We start from the raw sequence: 16233 nt of genomic DNA, 5'->3' as shown, positions 1-16233 counted from the left end.
AAATTAATATACCCAACACCATCCCATGTATGCATAAAAATGCTCCACTAGTGTATGATCTCCATGAAATACAGAATAAATTTGAACATTTCTTAAAAAGACAATTCAGTTGATGCAAAGTGGAAATCTGGAAATAGCACTAGTTAAAGTACTTCTATGAAAATTTCGGAACTTGATTCGCTTCACGAAGTTTACCACAAAGTAAGGTGAAAATAAAGCCTATCATAGAACTCTTATTGGTCGCAGAATCTGTTGATAATGGGCAAGCCCCACAAAAACACAAAATGGGCGGCCCAGCCTTAACTAAAGGGTGAATTTGAAAAGAATCCATTTGAAATACTTCTGTTCCTAAAGAAATATGCATGGTGCCCAGCTTCTTCATTAGAACCCATGATTGCCTGGCAAAAACTTGTTAGCATCAAATCAAATCTTAACAACAGTACTATGTCGTTATTAAAACATATGGCAAATACACATTGACAGATCCCGTATACTTTCTGAGCAATATATCGGTGGAAATTTGAATAACAAAAATCCCAAGAACCCCTTTTCAAAGAATGGCCAAATCCGTTGATTCAACAACAAAATGTCGATGATACAATCACAATACAGGGCCCTAGGATAAACATAAGGGAGACAAATCTATGTTAAGAAATCTGAATAATAGCGATAGGGAAACATAGATATATGCAATCTATGGTTTAAAAGGAAACGTGCCTGGCGGATCTATTTTCAATGGTACATAAGCAAGTATGCACAACTAGGTCTCCTAGGTGAACTATACATTATTAAAGGCTAACGTTAGATTGCAAGTGAGTTTGTCTAACAATATTAGCGGAACTGGTGTTTACTATATCATTTGATAACAAACACAACTTTAAAGTAACATGAATACAGAAATCAAATATGTCAGTACTTTCTATTAATGAAAGCCAAAAAGAATCTAAATTTATGTCACACACAACTTACCAAGTTTACATAGTGAAGCGATTTGTTAGCCGCCTTCCAAGTTCACAAGAACTAATTAAATATTTGGTACGAATAAGGATCAAAGTATGAGCGGTTAGTAATCAAAGTCTGAGTACTTATAAAAGTGTAATTAAATAGTAAAAGCACAAAGGAGATCACCTTGATAACTTCCAATGAAAATTAAGAAAGTTGAGTCAAAGTTTTATAGAGAATATTTAGAAGGTAAATATTTAATTGACAAGGCGAGTCTGTCATAGAGGAATGAGAGGGAATAGTAAAAAGACAAAGTGAGTCCATTTGATAGAGGAATGTAGTTGTAAAAAAGACAAGAAGAGAGTCTTGATATAAGTGAATGAACTAAAAGGTTTACAAGGTTGAGTCTTGATAGATGAGGAATAAAAGGCTAAATAGTTAAAAAGACAAGGACTAGTATCTTGATAGAGAATGAAAGGTGAATAGTAAAAAATGACAAAGTGAGTCTTGATTTAGGAATGAATAAAATAGATATAACAGTGCGAGTCTTGATTAGAAAAAAGGTAATAGTAAAAAGACAAATGAGATCTTGAAGAAATAAAAGACAAGGCGAGTCTTGATAAGGTAAAATAGTTTGTTAGGTGAAAGTCTAAAAAGACTTTTGATAGGAGGAATCCTAAGGTAAATAGTTAAAAGACATTAGTTGATAGAGGAAATGAAACGGTGAATAGTAAATAAGAAAGTGAGTCATTGATTAGACACCAATTAATAATGACAAAAGTGAGTCTTGTTCAGAATAGTTAGAATGACAAGGCGAGTCCAACTTTCTTTTGTAGTAACCTTCCTAACATTTGGATTACAATAATCGATCAGTAGCATGAATTACGTAAAATTTAAATAAACATACACAATCCAAAATCCACCGAAAGTCTGTCGCGGAGGAAGACGGCGAAGAAGGCGTTGTTCGTGATTTTCGGGAGACTACTATATCGGAGTAATACCAATATCATAGAGTCTCAACTGAACACTTAAAACACTCCATCCATGGTGTATATGTATGTACAAATTCAATGTCTGTAGTTTTGAATATTGAGGTTTTATTTTTCATACCATCAAGTATTACGTGAAATGAACAAAACAACTTTTAATTTTCATCGCGGAGAAGTTTCATTGTTTTGATGTGCACAGGCTCGCCGAGCGTACCTAAGAATGCTGTTTCACAGCATCAAAAAGACAAGATGAGTCTTGCTATAACTTGTATATTTGTTTTTTATTGATGATATATTTTAAAATGAATGAAGATGATGAACGAGTACAAATATAACGTGATATGTTTGTGATACATCGTGATCTTACAAAAATATCGTATAAATATCTGCTATTCACAGTTAAATGCCGTTTATATTAAGTGATCGTGATGGTTAATGTAAAAATATATCAGTTATCGTAAAAACACTATATACTTAAACAATCGCCTAGTAAAACAACTTCCATGTATAAGAGAACTTAAATATTTATAACACAAAAAGGCACCAAACGATGCTGCCTAGCATGAACTGGGTCGAGGACAGATCTTACAGCTAAAGCAGGGTAACGAAAAGCATAGCCCTATAATCAACGTTATAGAACTATTTCTAAATATTGAGAAAGTAAAAGATTTATATCATCAGCAGTACAGAAGAGAATCGATCGATGATTTCTATACCAAACACTCGTCCCTACTTATAAAGAAGCCCAGTATCTCATCCCTTGTGACCCCACTGACAGGTGTGTATCCCATCCCTTGTGACCCAGGTGTGTATCCCATCCCTTGTGACCCCACTGACAGGTGTGTATCCCATCCCTTGTGACCCAGGTGTGTATCCCATCCCTTGTGACCCCACTGACAGGTGTGTATCCCATCCCTTGTGAACCCCACTGACAGGTGTGTATCCCATCCCTTGTGAACCCCACTGACAGGTGTGTATCCCATCCCTTGTGAACCCCACTGACAGGTGTGTATCCCATCCCTTGTGAACCCCACTGACAGGTGTGTATCCCATCCCTTGTGACCCCACTGACAGGTGTGTATCCCATCCCTTGTGACCCCACTGACAGGTGTGTATCCCATCCCTTGTGACCCCACTGACAGGTGTGTATCCCATCCCTTGTGAACCCCACTGACAGGTGTGTATCCCATCCCTTGTGAACCCACTGACAGGTGTGTATCCCATCCCTTGTGAACCCCACTGACAGGTGTGTATCCCATCCCTTGTGAACCCCACTGACAGGTGTGTATCCCATCCCTTGTGAACCCACTGACAGGTGTGTATCCCATCCCTTGTGAACCCCACTGACAGGTGTGTATCCCATCCCTTGTGAACCCCACTGACAGGTGTGTATCCCATCCCTTGTGAACCCCACTGACAGGTGTGTATCCCATCCCTTGTGAACCCCACTGACAGGTGTGTATCCCATCCCTTGTGAACCCCACTGACAGGTGTGTATCCCATCCCTTGTGAACCCCACTGACAGGTGTGTATCCCATCCCTTGTGACCCCACTGACAGGTGTGTATCCCATCCCTTGTGAACCCCACTGACAGGTGTGTATCCCATCCCTTGTGAACCCCACTGACAGGTGTGTATCCCATCCCTTGTGAACCCCACTGACAGGTGTGTATCCCATCCCTTGTGAACCCACTGACAGTGTGTATCCCATCCCTTGTGAACCCCACTGACAGGTGTGTATCCCATCCCTTGTGAACCCCACTGACAGGTGTGTATCCCATCCTTGTGAACCCCACTGACAGGTGTGTATCCCATCCCTTGTGAACCCCACTGACAGGTGTGTATCCCATCCCTTGTGAACCCCACTGACAGGTGTGTATCCCATCCCTTGTGAACCCCACTGACAGGTGTGTATCCCATCCCTTGTGAACCCCACTGACAGGTGTGTATCCCATCCCTTGTGAACCCCACTGACAGGTGTGTATCCCATCCCTTGTGAACCCACTGACAGGTGTGTATCCCATCCCTTGTGACCCCACTGACAGGTGTGTATCCCATCCCTTGTGAACCCCACTGACAGGTGTCTACCCATCCCTTGTGAACCAGTGTTACCATCCCTTGTGACCCAGGTGTGTATCCCATCCCTTGTGTGAACCCCACTGACAGGTGTGTATCCCATCCCTTGTGAATCCCACTGACAGGTGTGTATCCCATCCCTTGTGAACCCCACTGACAGGTGTGTATCCCATCCCTTGTGAACCCCACTGACAGGTGTGTATCCCATCCCTTGTGAACCCCACTGACAGGTGTGTATCCCATCCCTTGTGAACCCCACTGACAGGTGTGTATCCCATCCCTTGTGAACCCCACTGACAGGTGTGTATCCCATCCCTTGTGAATCCCACTGACAGGTGTGTATCCCATCCCTTGTGAACCCCACTGACAGGTGTCTAACCCATCCCTTGTGACCCAGGTGTGTATCCCATCCCTTGTGACCCAGGTGTGTATCCCATCCCTTGTGAAACCCACTGACATGTTCATGTGTGTCTAAAAAGTATTCATTACCAGACAAGAGGTATTACCCGGCAAGTTCGTCAATCTAAATTTATAATAGCTGTAACGTCGTGCCAAGGGAGATAACTCTCGTCAACTTGATAATGTTTTATCCGACTTATCACAATCATTGCTCTGACTAGGCGTTATATTGTATCGCACACCAAATGACTAAAAACCTGATCTGGTATTTCACGTAGAAGGACGGAATCTAAATAAACTGTTTAGACACTGATAAATAATTTATCATCGAAAGTTAGTCAACTAAGTATATCAGACTATAAAAATGTAAAACAAAAAAGATTTAACAAAACATTATAATGATACAAAATCCTGACATATCTTCTAGTATACGTTTATAATGATTAATAAAGGGAGGACTGGTTACAATGTATCATATAATATACTAGTATACACCACACGCATTATTGTACTTCTATAACATACCAAATACAGCCATTGTTACCTACAGAAATAGCATGCCTGTATCACAAATCTCTCACAACCATCAAATAGTCATTACCTGTTATTACACATTAACACCATCAATCTCTTTATAGTCGATACAATAATCAACTCTAATTACACATTTACACATGTCTTTCGCCAGCATCAAATTCCGTAATTGTTTGTAACTACATTTACACCATAAATCTCTAACTAACATCGCACCAAATACAGTACCTCTTTTTTTTCTCACACAAACTAATTCCTTTGTAATAACACACATCAGATACATAACTTGTAATTACACCAATTTCACACCAACTAATTCCTTTGTAATTACACACATCAGATACATAACTTGTAATTACACCAATCTCACACCAACTAATTCCTTTGTAATTACACACATCAGATATATAACTTGTAATTACACCAATCTCACATCAACTAATTCCTTTGTAATTACACACATCAGATACATAACTTGTAATTACACCAATCTCACACCAACTAATTCCTTTGTAATTACACCAATCTCACATCAACTAATTCCTTTGTAATTACACCAATCTCACACAAACTAATTCCTTTGTAATTACACACATCAGATACATAACTTGTTATTACACCAATCTCACACCAACTAATTCCTTTGTAATTACACCAATCTCACATCAACTAATTCCTTTGTAATTACACACATCAGATACATAACTTGTAATTACACACATCAGATACATAACTTGTAATTACACACATCAGATACATAACTTGTAATTACACACTTCAGATACATAACTTGTAATTACACCAATCTCACACCAACTAATTCCTTTGTAATTACACACATCAAATACATAACTTGTAATTACACACAACAGATACATGACTTGTAATTACACCAATCTCACAACAACTAATTCCTTTGTAATTACACACTTCAGATACATAACTTGTAATTACACACATCAGATAAACACTTGTAATTACACACATCAGATACATAACTTGTAATTACACCAACTATTTCCTTTGTAATTACACACATCAGATAATTAACTTGTAATTACACACATCAGATACATAACTTGTAATTACACATATCAGATACATAACTTGTAATTACACACATCAGATACATAACTTGTAATTGCACACTTCAGATACATAACTTGTTATTACACCAATCTCACACCAACTAATTCCTTTGTAATTACACACATCAGATACATAACTTGTAATTACACCAACCTAACACCAACTAATTCCTTTGTAATTACACACATCAGATACATAACTTGTAATTACACACTTCAGATACATTACTTGTAATTACACACATCAGATACATAACTTGTAATTGCACACTTCAGATACATAACTTGTAATTACACCAATCTCACACCAACTAATTCCTTTGTAATTACACACTTCAGATACATAGCTTGTAATTACACACATCAGATACATAACTTGTAATTACACATATCAAATACATAACTTGTAATTACACACATCAGATACATAACTTGTAATCACACCAATCTCACACCAACTAATTCCTTTGTAATTACACACATCAGATATATAACTTGTAATTACACCAATCTCACACCAACTAATTCCTTTGTAATTACACCAATCTCACACAAACTAATTCCTTTGTAATTACACACATCAGATACATAACTTGTTATTACACCAATCTTACACCAACTAATTCCTTTGTAATTACACCAATCTCACACAAACTAATTCCTTTGTAATTACACACATCAGATACATAACTTGTAATTGCACACTTCAGATACATAACTTGTTATTACACCAATCTCACACCAACTAATTCCTTTGTAATTACACACATCAGATACATAACTTGTAATTACACCAATCTCACACCAACTAATTCCTTTGTAATTACACACATCAGATACATAACTTGTAATTACACACATCAGATACATAACTTGTAATTACACCAATCTCACACCAACTAGTTCCTTTGTAATTACACACATCAGATACATAACTTGTAATTACACACATCAGATACATAACTTGTAATTACACACATCAGATACATAACTTGTAATCACACCAATCTCACACCAACTAATTCCTTTGTAATTACACACATCAGATACATAACTTGTAATTACACACATCAGATACATAACTTGTAATTACACCAATCTCACACCAACTAATTCCTTTGTAATTACACACATCAGATACATAACTTGTAATTACACACATCAGATACATAACTTGTAATTACACACATCAGATACATAACTTGTAATTACACCAATCTTACACAAACTAACTCCTTTGTAATTACACATATCAGATACATAACTTGTAATTACACCAATCTCACATCAACTAATTCCTTTGTAATTACACACATCAGATACATAACTTGTAATTACACATATCAGATACATAACTTGTAATTACACACATCAGATACATAACTTGTAATTACACCAATCTCACACAAACTAATTCCTTTGTAATTACACAAATCAGATATATAACTTGTAATTACACCAATCTCACACCAACTAACTCCTTTGTAATTACACACTTCAGATACATAACTTGTAATTACACCAATCTTACACAAACTAACTCCTTTGTAATTACACACATCAGATACATAACTTGTTATTACACCAATCTCACATCAACTAATTCCTTTGTAATTACACACATCAGATACATAACTTGTAATTACACACATCAGATATATAACTTGTAATTACACCAATCTTACACCAACTAATTCCTTTGTAATTACACACATCAGATACATAACTTGTTATTACACCAATCTCACACCAACTAATTCCTTTGTAATTACACAAATTTCACAATCAACTAATTCCTTTGCTATCAATCCATGAAGAAATACATCAGTAATCATCCATACAGTTAAGGAATGCTGTTTATCATGAAATACTAATTACTTAGAATCAGTCCTTACATTATAACCCGTCCGACATTCAACTTTGGCACCAATAATATCACAGACATCCATGGATACATCATAATCCGCTATTACATGTATCACATCAAAATCACCCGTCACGATCCTCTACGACATGTCGAGTATACGATCTTCTTTATTAAACACACTTTTCTGGTTGAGTTCAGCGTCACATTATTTCTATAAACAGTTGTTTGTATGGTTATCCAATATAATATTAGGGTATCTGGTCTAATGACAGCGACATGCCCTGAGATTTGGTGTTGTGATGCTGACAAGACTACCAATTGTTTTGTCATGATCACGTGGTGGGAATCCTCCGCTGTTTCCGAATTCGTGACTTTATGTCAGTTGAGTTGATGGGTCGAGTTCTCAAAGGATCGGTGTTAATTATACGCCCAGCATATTGTTCACTAAGAACAGAATCCGGTAAGGATTCTAGATCCGACACGATTGATGATGGAGGGGATACAACTGCCCTGACATGTGGTGTACTGTCATCATACAGTTCATAACTTCCACTGACTACACCGTGTATAGATCTCTGGCCGCCCTCTATAAGGTCCCGCGCATAGTCTCTATAGCAGCTGTACGACCGGCGGGAGCTAGCATTCGAGCTTGTCCTGGATCGCATACCACTGTATAACAGAAATAACAGCGATACATTGTTACATTCAAGTATTTCATAAATTCTGCAGTAGTATTTATTTTGATGTAGAACCTATATGTATTTCATGGTTGCCTATCTTGATAGAGATTGGTGATTCGTGTTGTATCATATTTGAATGTTTCTGTAGTATCTAGTAACTGAGAAACTGTCGGGAGGTCCCCAATAGTAAAAAAACAAAACTAGAAAGTTTACAAAAAGTTTCATAGAGCTCACTTACACGATTTTGAAATTATAACCGAAAACGAAAGTAAACCGTAATTTCGTGATTCTAACTACTCGGTAACAAAAACATCGAAAGGTACCCAATAGCAAAAGGCACAAGTAGGGCACTAGAATGATATATACAGAAAGTTTCAAGAATCTAAGTTGGACGGTGTTTGGAGCTTTAGTCCGGAAAAGCACCAACGGAGGCACAGACGGACGGACGGAGCCCAATTAATATCCATCGCAAACGCGTTTCGCGGGGGATAACGACAATGATAGCTAATAATAGTGTACGATCTACCACATACCTGTAGTTTCTTGCACTATGCAGAAGTGTGTTCTGTGCTCGGGCAATCTCCTGTTGGTTCTGCATCCGGGCTTCCTGCATATCTCTAAATAGGTCGCGTGTGTCCTGAAAGGCGTTTGATTGGTCATTGCTCCTCGACTCACGATCCTGAACCCCGTCATAGTCGAAATGGGTTTTTCGAGGGGTAGATTGAGTTCGCTGTGGAGATGTGCTAGTGACACGAGAAGAGAGAGATGTTCCATTGTACAAGTCAGATCTTATCTGCGCGTGTGTCCTAGCTGGACTATAAGAGTAACTTCTAGGGGACGACGTCAGTGTATACTGGTCTGGTACTACCAGGCTATTGGTGCTATCATAATATGTCCTATAACGCTGATGTTCTGGAGAAGAAGAAGGAGAATAATGACGTTCTGGTGACGCTCGTGGTGATATTGGTATCCGTGGCATGTAATGATGTTCCTGACTAGCATGTGGCGAGTGGCGTACATGAATAGGTGATGTTTGAGGTGAACAGTTATACGAAGAACTCCGAGGACTAAACATTCTGTCTGTGTCATCGTAATGACTGAGCTGTGGCGAGCAAGATCTACTTGCTCTGTATGCATTTTCATCTCTTTCTATAACTTCTACCAATGTGCGCCTCAAATCAACGAGGTGGTCTCTATGTTGCTTCGGTGTCATCAGCCGCGGCGAGGTCTCTAACGAAGACGGACTAGCACTACGTGAATGCCTTTCGTTTTCACAAGGTGACACTTTCTTTAGAGGACTAATGCTTCTTGCTCTTTCATAGTTTTGTTGTTCCATGAACCTCTCGGCCTTAAAGGCTTCAATTTCTTCCAGGCGCTTCCATTTGGCAATATCTCTATTCCGTGTCCTAGTTCTTCCCCGGCCAGCTCCGTGTTTTAAACCACGATTCATTTTCTCTTTGCATACTTGAATATCCCATTTGGATTTCTGTAGGTCATGTCGGTAGTTGGTGACGTATTCCCGTGTGATGTCAGTGTGATGGTGTTCATCTGTAATTATTATATCTGTTCTGTCCCATGTCTCCTCAAGGGTCTTAAGCAGTGTGTCTGTCTGACCAATGCAGTAGTTTAGTTTAGCTTCCAACAGTTCTACCGTTAAACTGGCGGGCAGATAATTCATCGAAAGCAGTTCAATGATTTCAACTCTTTCCTTTTGAAGTCTTGATAATTCAGATTTTATTGAAGGATTTGATTTAGAACGAACTGTTCGTGTTTCGGAGTGTGTGGTACTATCGATATTGAATTCCTCAAGATCGAGTTTGAGAGCCTGTAGATCTGTCTGTGTAAAGTCATCAGAGCTGTCCACAGATACCTCGACACCAGTACTGATCTTCCCAGAAGTCTCCCTAACGTATGTAACAGGGGTTTTAGTTTTTAGCAAGGCCAAATAGTTGGGTTGTACCTCTGGTGACCTGCGGTAAGGTTGTGTGTTTTGATATTGCGAGTGTTTCGTTTCATCATTTCTCAAGGCGGTGGGCGAATTGGGAGGAGTTTGCAACTGAGGAGATCCTTCCCTATCACTGAGTTTGTCTTCAACTGGTTCATTAGTCATATTATTTCGAGCGAGCAGTGTTTTATTCTCAGCACCAGACCTGAAGCCTTCCTTGTACGTATAGAGTCTACCATCACATTCGTCACTAAGAAAATAAGAAACTTCCTCACCTAGTAGAGTTCCTTCTGATGTTAAACTACTCAGTGAGTCCAACCTCGATACTTGAGTACTTCTGTGTGAATCTATCTCGGAGGCGATTGACGGTACTGAACTTTGCTGATCGGTTTCTTTAACAGGTAAAATCAGCTCCTCTATTGCCTCTGTAGGAGGTCCATGTAATGTCTCCTTTGACGATTTTCCAGATTTTGGTTCAGGTGTTTTACCAGGCTGGTTTTCAAGATTCGTCTGTTTTTCCAGTCTAGTTTTCAATTCCTGTGTCCTAATTTTTCTGCCTTCAGCTGCTTTCTTGAGAGAATCCATCATCTTAATATGTTCAGCTTTAAGAGCCTCCATTTCAGCATTAGTCACGTCCATGTCTGGGACGTTTGTCTCCGTTTCTATAACGCTCTGCCTCTCAATAATAACAGTTTGTGTCTGATCCTGCTTTGTATTGTATTTACGCAAATGATGCTCAGCCGTTTTGCTTTCAATGGCAGCTTGATCTTCGACACAAGACGTGATATGACCAGATGACAATTTCAGAGTTTTCTGGGCATTGACGCTACCAATAGAAGAAACTCTAATTTCCTCTTCAATTCCCTCCGGTTCACTACCTTCATTCTTCAGTGCATGACTAAGCCTAGAAAGGACTTTTTCAAATTCGTCAGTTTGCATAGAACTATCAACTGTGTCAACTGTTGTATCAGGTGATGTTTGACAATACATCTCCTTCGAAGTCTCAGGTGGGAAAACCCTGTCATAGTCAACAGGAAGCTCTACCGTCAATGGGATGATATCTGTTGTTTCAGTTTCTGACAACTCTCTCGGCCTGGTGATATCCGTGTCCGTCTGGGTAGAATCATTGCTGCTTGGTGAATCTTCTCTGTCGAAAGATATCCATTCCTCATCAGTTTGTATCGCAAGATTGTGGAGATCTGTCAGTGAACCTGTTGTTTGAGTAGCATCATCGTGTGCCACTATGTCGGGGTTATTCTGTTTGTTGACTGGCTTGGGACGGCTTGTTAGAGGGGAAGTACTCTGCACTTCTCCAGAAGATCTAGGGTTTGTATGGACACCCTGAATATCTTGGTTAATATTATTGATTAATGCTGTTGATTCAATAACCATATGCGATAGGTTCTCCCAGTTTTCTGTGCTCTCTGGAAGTGTTAAAATAATTGAACTGTCAACAGGGTTGATGTTGCCTGTACTTTGTGCTCGATATGGAGAAGCCAGAGCTGGCAGGACTTGTGATTCCTGATTTTTGGAGAAATCCTCTGTTTGAGTACCTGCCTCTGTCAAACATCTGTGAGTTCCACTATCTGGTTGACGATTTCCCGAAGCAGTGAAGTTAAGAGTTAACCCTTGACGGTCCGATTTGTCAACAGGTCCTGGCGCTGCAAAAGTGCTTGATTCAGCCACATTTTGTCCTTCCCGATCTAACTCATCACTATTATCGATATTACCGCTATAATTGACATCACTAGAGGGAATAATCCGGTGTTTGTGAGCTTGTGATGGAATTAGTTCAGAATAAGTGATCTCCTCTGTCGTCTCCGTCATATGCTCCTCGTCTATAAATCGATCTTCCGATCTGTCCAAATTCACGTCACTTGTGGTCTTTTTAGAGTCGTTGTCGTCAGAGTAATATTCTTCGATGACGACGATGTTGCCTTGGTATTCGTGTTCGTTGTCCCAAAAGTCGGAACTAACATTGGGGGGAAATATGCCCTCGTTGTTAATAGGATCATTGGGGTTTTCTGAAGTATTTGTCTCCAAGAGGTCTGTGGATCGTGATCGGTGGACAATCAGATTCGAGACAGTTTGTTTTGGAATGTTGTCAGATGAGACAGATCTAACAGGAATAGGAAGAACAGTCTCATCAATACCGAATTTGTGTCTCAAAGGTTCGTTATCCTCCTCGTCGTAGTTATTATATCCGCACTCACCGGTGTGGTCAGGACTTCTTGAAGGCTTCAATATCTCTTTCGATTCTAATATCATTTTATCTTTGATACGAAGTTCTGGGATTTGCTCCTCATTTCTAGGTGGCATGTCCTCAAACTGTAATTGACTTGATTCCAAGGGTTTATATACTGGTTCCGAATCGTTTCCAAACGGTAGTGGATTGTACTCATTTTGAAGTTTCTCCATGCTTTCTGAAGTATGTGACTGGCCCATAAATACAAACACAATACTGTCATTTGAACCATCTGAAGACGAAATCTCCTCAAAGTCATCTACATTGGCCTCAGACATAGATCGTTTTAAATCTCTATCACATCGAAGATCTGCAATGTCCGACATGGAGGGCGACTTCTCCTTTCTCACCGATCTTTGTGTGCCAGGTAACGACCTGGGCACCACACCGTCATCTTCATCGTTTGCTTCAATTCCACTAGCATTGATTCTGTACACCTCCTCTAGGTCTGAAGACCCAGATCCTACACTTTCGAAAATGTCTCCAGATGATGATGGACTTAACACTAACTCACCAGGCGAAAGTGACCTAGAGTCGGAAATAACACTTTGAGTTATATCATTATCACAATTGCTATCTTCATTGTCTGCAAGAACAAAATTACTGAATTCTTTCTTCTCGGCTTTTACAGGAACAATAGCATCCTCAACCTGATCTCCTATGTCGGAGTCATCAAACACATTTCCTGAGTCCTTAAGGGGAGATTTTTTTGGTTTTTTGTTATCAATGTCTAACAGTCTATTGACTGTGGATGAGAATGACTGTCCAGCAGCCGACGGATCAAATGGTGTTCTTGTCTGTGTTACCATGACGCGGATGTCTTCTGGGTACCTCCTATCTGCCTGGTCCAAGAAAGGCCCTCCTCTTAAAGTCTTGTCAGACTCGTACAGTCTGCTTCCCCGTGGAGATACAGAAGTCGAGTCACCATCAGTATAATCAGAGCTAATTGCCGAGTCACTCCGACTTCTTACATGTTTTTGAAGTCGGGCAAGTTTTTGCTGAAGTTCCCGTTTGAGATCTTCCCTGACACTACTTTCATCAACCGTCCTCCTCCTTACGAAGGGACCAGCCAGGGGATCCGTGGTGACAGATACTGTTCTTTGTTCTGCTTTAGGTGGGGATGTTGATATTAAGTTTAATGGTTCCCCCCTATGCCCATCAGATAGCCGAGGAGACTGAGGGTGGTCAGGAATTACTATATTTTCAAGTGCACCAGTATTCCCTTCTTCATAGTCTCTTGGAGATTGCTGTGGAGTTTTGTAGATTGACGAGTCAGAACTAACACTTTCTGGCCCTTGAAGTCGGTCTAAAGAAACTGATAACACATCACTGTCTTCCATATTAGCTCCTGTTAGGGAAGACATACGAGCAAAGGCATCCAACACTTGTTCAGCGACATTTTCTGAATGTGGAACGGTCTCAGCTTTCACAAAGTGATTAATTTCTACATCAGAACTTTCATCCGAGAGATGATCAACTTGTTCACTGGAGATTACATTTGATATCAACTCCGGTTCACATGGAAGTTGCTGAGTTCCAGCAACAATATTCCTTTTTGTAATTTGTTTGGATGGACACAACTGCTGTCCGTTATGTGAAATCGAATCCACGTCTTCTGTCATAACTGTAGGCACATTCCTCGTTTCTGCAAGTAGTAGGTCGTCATTAGGGATATCAAACACTTTATCTTCAAGGGGACTGGCATCCTGGTTATCTGGGTGCGATTTGTAGCCACTGGCCTGAGACATTTCCTCGTCTCCAGAGTCCAGGGTAAAGGATGTATAGTCACGCCTGTTGTCCATTATCATTGTTCCATAATCGGAGGTAGTATCAGATTCCCGAGGAGACAAGACATCATTTTTATTTATGTCGCCTGTCTCCACGGAAACGTGAGTTGGGTGAGGAGTGCTGGTCCCTTGACAGAATTCTAAATAAGATGACGTAGATTCCTCTTCGAAATGTCTCTCCATAACGTCTTCTTCATCTCTCGCTGCTTCATGTACACAGCGAAATGTTCTCTCCGAAACCAGCACATTGTGGTCCGGAAGTGAAGTTTGGTTATTTAGATGGATACGTTGTGAACTGGAGGATGCATGTCTACTCTCTGATGTGTGAGAGTTTGTTGATGTCAGATTGATGTTTATACTTTCAGGAATACTCATCATTTGTTCATTTGGCTGAATCTGACTTCTCAAAGAATAGGTTTTATATTCAGTCCTATCAATATTGTAGCTTATGTTTGTATTTTCTTCATTAATTGTCACATAATATTTCACAGAATCTTCTTTAGTGTCAGCTGAATCACCATCATCAAAGAACTTATCACAAGCACTCGGTGATTGAGGAGAGAACACCTCAGTTTCCATAACATATGCATGGTCATCCTCAGAATCAGATGAAAACTCTGCATCCAGTTTTCCACTAGACGCATAATCCTCTACCCATGTCCCTGCTGACCACACATCTGGCTGCGAACACTCTAATTTAACTGGTTTTGTTCGTTTAGACTTTTTGATGTGCCTACTGTCCATTGTTACATTGACACCACCCGACCCATGAGGACCGTTGGAAGCCTTTATCCCTCTGTCCCCCGAGTTCCACACACTCATAGGAGAAATATTCAATACTGGCGACCTTTGTCTGGATGTAGACATTTCTGGAACTTCTAACCAGCTAACATCTGTCTGTTGTTCCATATCGCGTGTTTCTGACGGTGTCCTTGAAGAAGGCCGAATGTCATTCTCCAAATCACTTGTACTAGACCCATAACTAGTCCTTTTTCTAAAATGTTTATTTTTCTTCTTTGGAATAGCACCCTTACTCTTTTCTTCATCATTATTTGTAAAACCATTGATGTAGTGCCCTTCCATATTGAATTCTTCCGGTTTGATATCCACAGCCTGGTCACCTAATTCCTCACTATTTTCTGCACATTTACATGTGTAGTGACTGTCGTGTCCATCTAAAGCTAACGACAGCTGTTGAGCAAAGTCACTATAAGTCACGGAATAATCACTCTGGTCGAAGCTATCTTGCTTCACATCATTATTTATCTCGCCCTTGTGTGGGTGGGAATCATCAGAACAAACATCGTCACTTTCAGTGTTAACATAGTCCTCAGAACTAGGCGCTTTCAAGTTTGACCGACGATCTGACTTGGACTTTATAATTCTTCGTCTTCGTTTAGAGGCTGAGTCAGGGCGGGACGATGGCTTTGACAAATTTCCTGCAAAATAATAATGCAAAAACCGCCGTGAGTAATACAGCTAATCCATTCTACAGAAACGTTGGTTTTTTTCTAAATCTATAAACAAAACTCTACCTATATATATCAGCAGAAATATTTAGTTAATGATAAGTATATATATAGTAAGCCCCACTATCACTGTACTCAACTGAAGCTGTACACAATTTTACCTAATGACATAAAACTGTAATGCAGTATTGATCTGAGAGCACTACATACAGA

At 39.6% G+C, this 16233-nt stretch overlaps 1 protein-coding gene across 1 annotated transcript in view; it reads right to left on the bottom strand.

Annotated features, from left to right (window-relative positions):
• Nucleotides 1-5303: 5303 nt before the first annotated feature.
• LOC138319850 (uncharacterized) overlaps nt 5304-16233 on the bottom strand; it is a 272074-nt gene continuing 261144 nt past the window's right edge. Inside the window, exons 28-29 of the mRNA XM_069262980.1 lie at nt 9108-15990; nt 5304-8563 (exon numbers count right to left, since the gene is read on the bottom strand). Of these exons, the coding sequence (XP_069119081.1) occupies nt 8227-8563; nt 9108-15990 (7220 nt within the window). The 3' untranslated portion in view covers nt 5304-8226. The remainder of the gene's footprint in view (nt 8564-9107; nt 15991-16233) is intronic.

Source organism: Argopecten irradians, chromosome 3 (genome assembly GCF_041381155.1).
Source record: "Argopecten irradians isolate NY chromosome 3, Ai_NY, whole genome shotgun sequence".
Lineage (NCBI taxonomy): Eukaryota > Metazoa > Mollusca > Bivalvia > Pectinida > Pectinidae > Argopecten > Argopecten irradians.
Note: the sequence above shows the minus strand (reverse complement) of the source record. Positions and strands in the feature narration are given on the sequence as shown.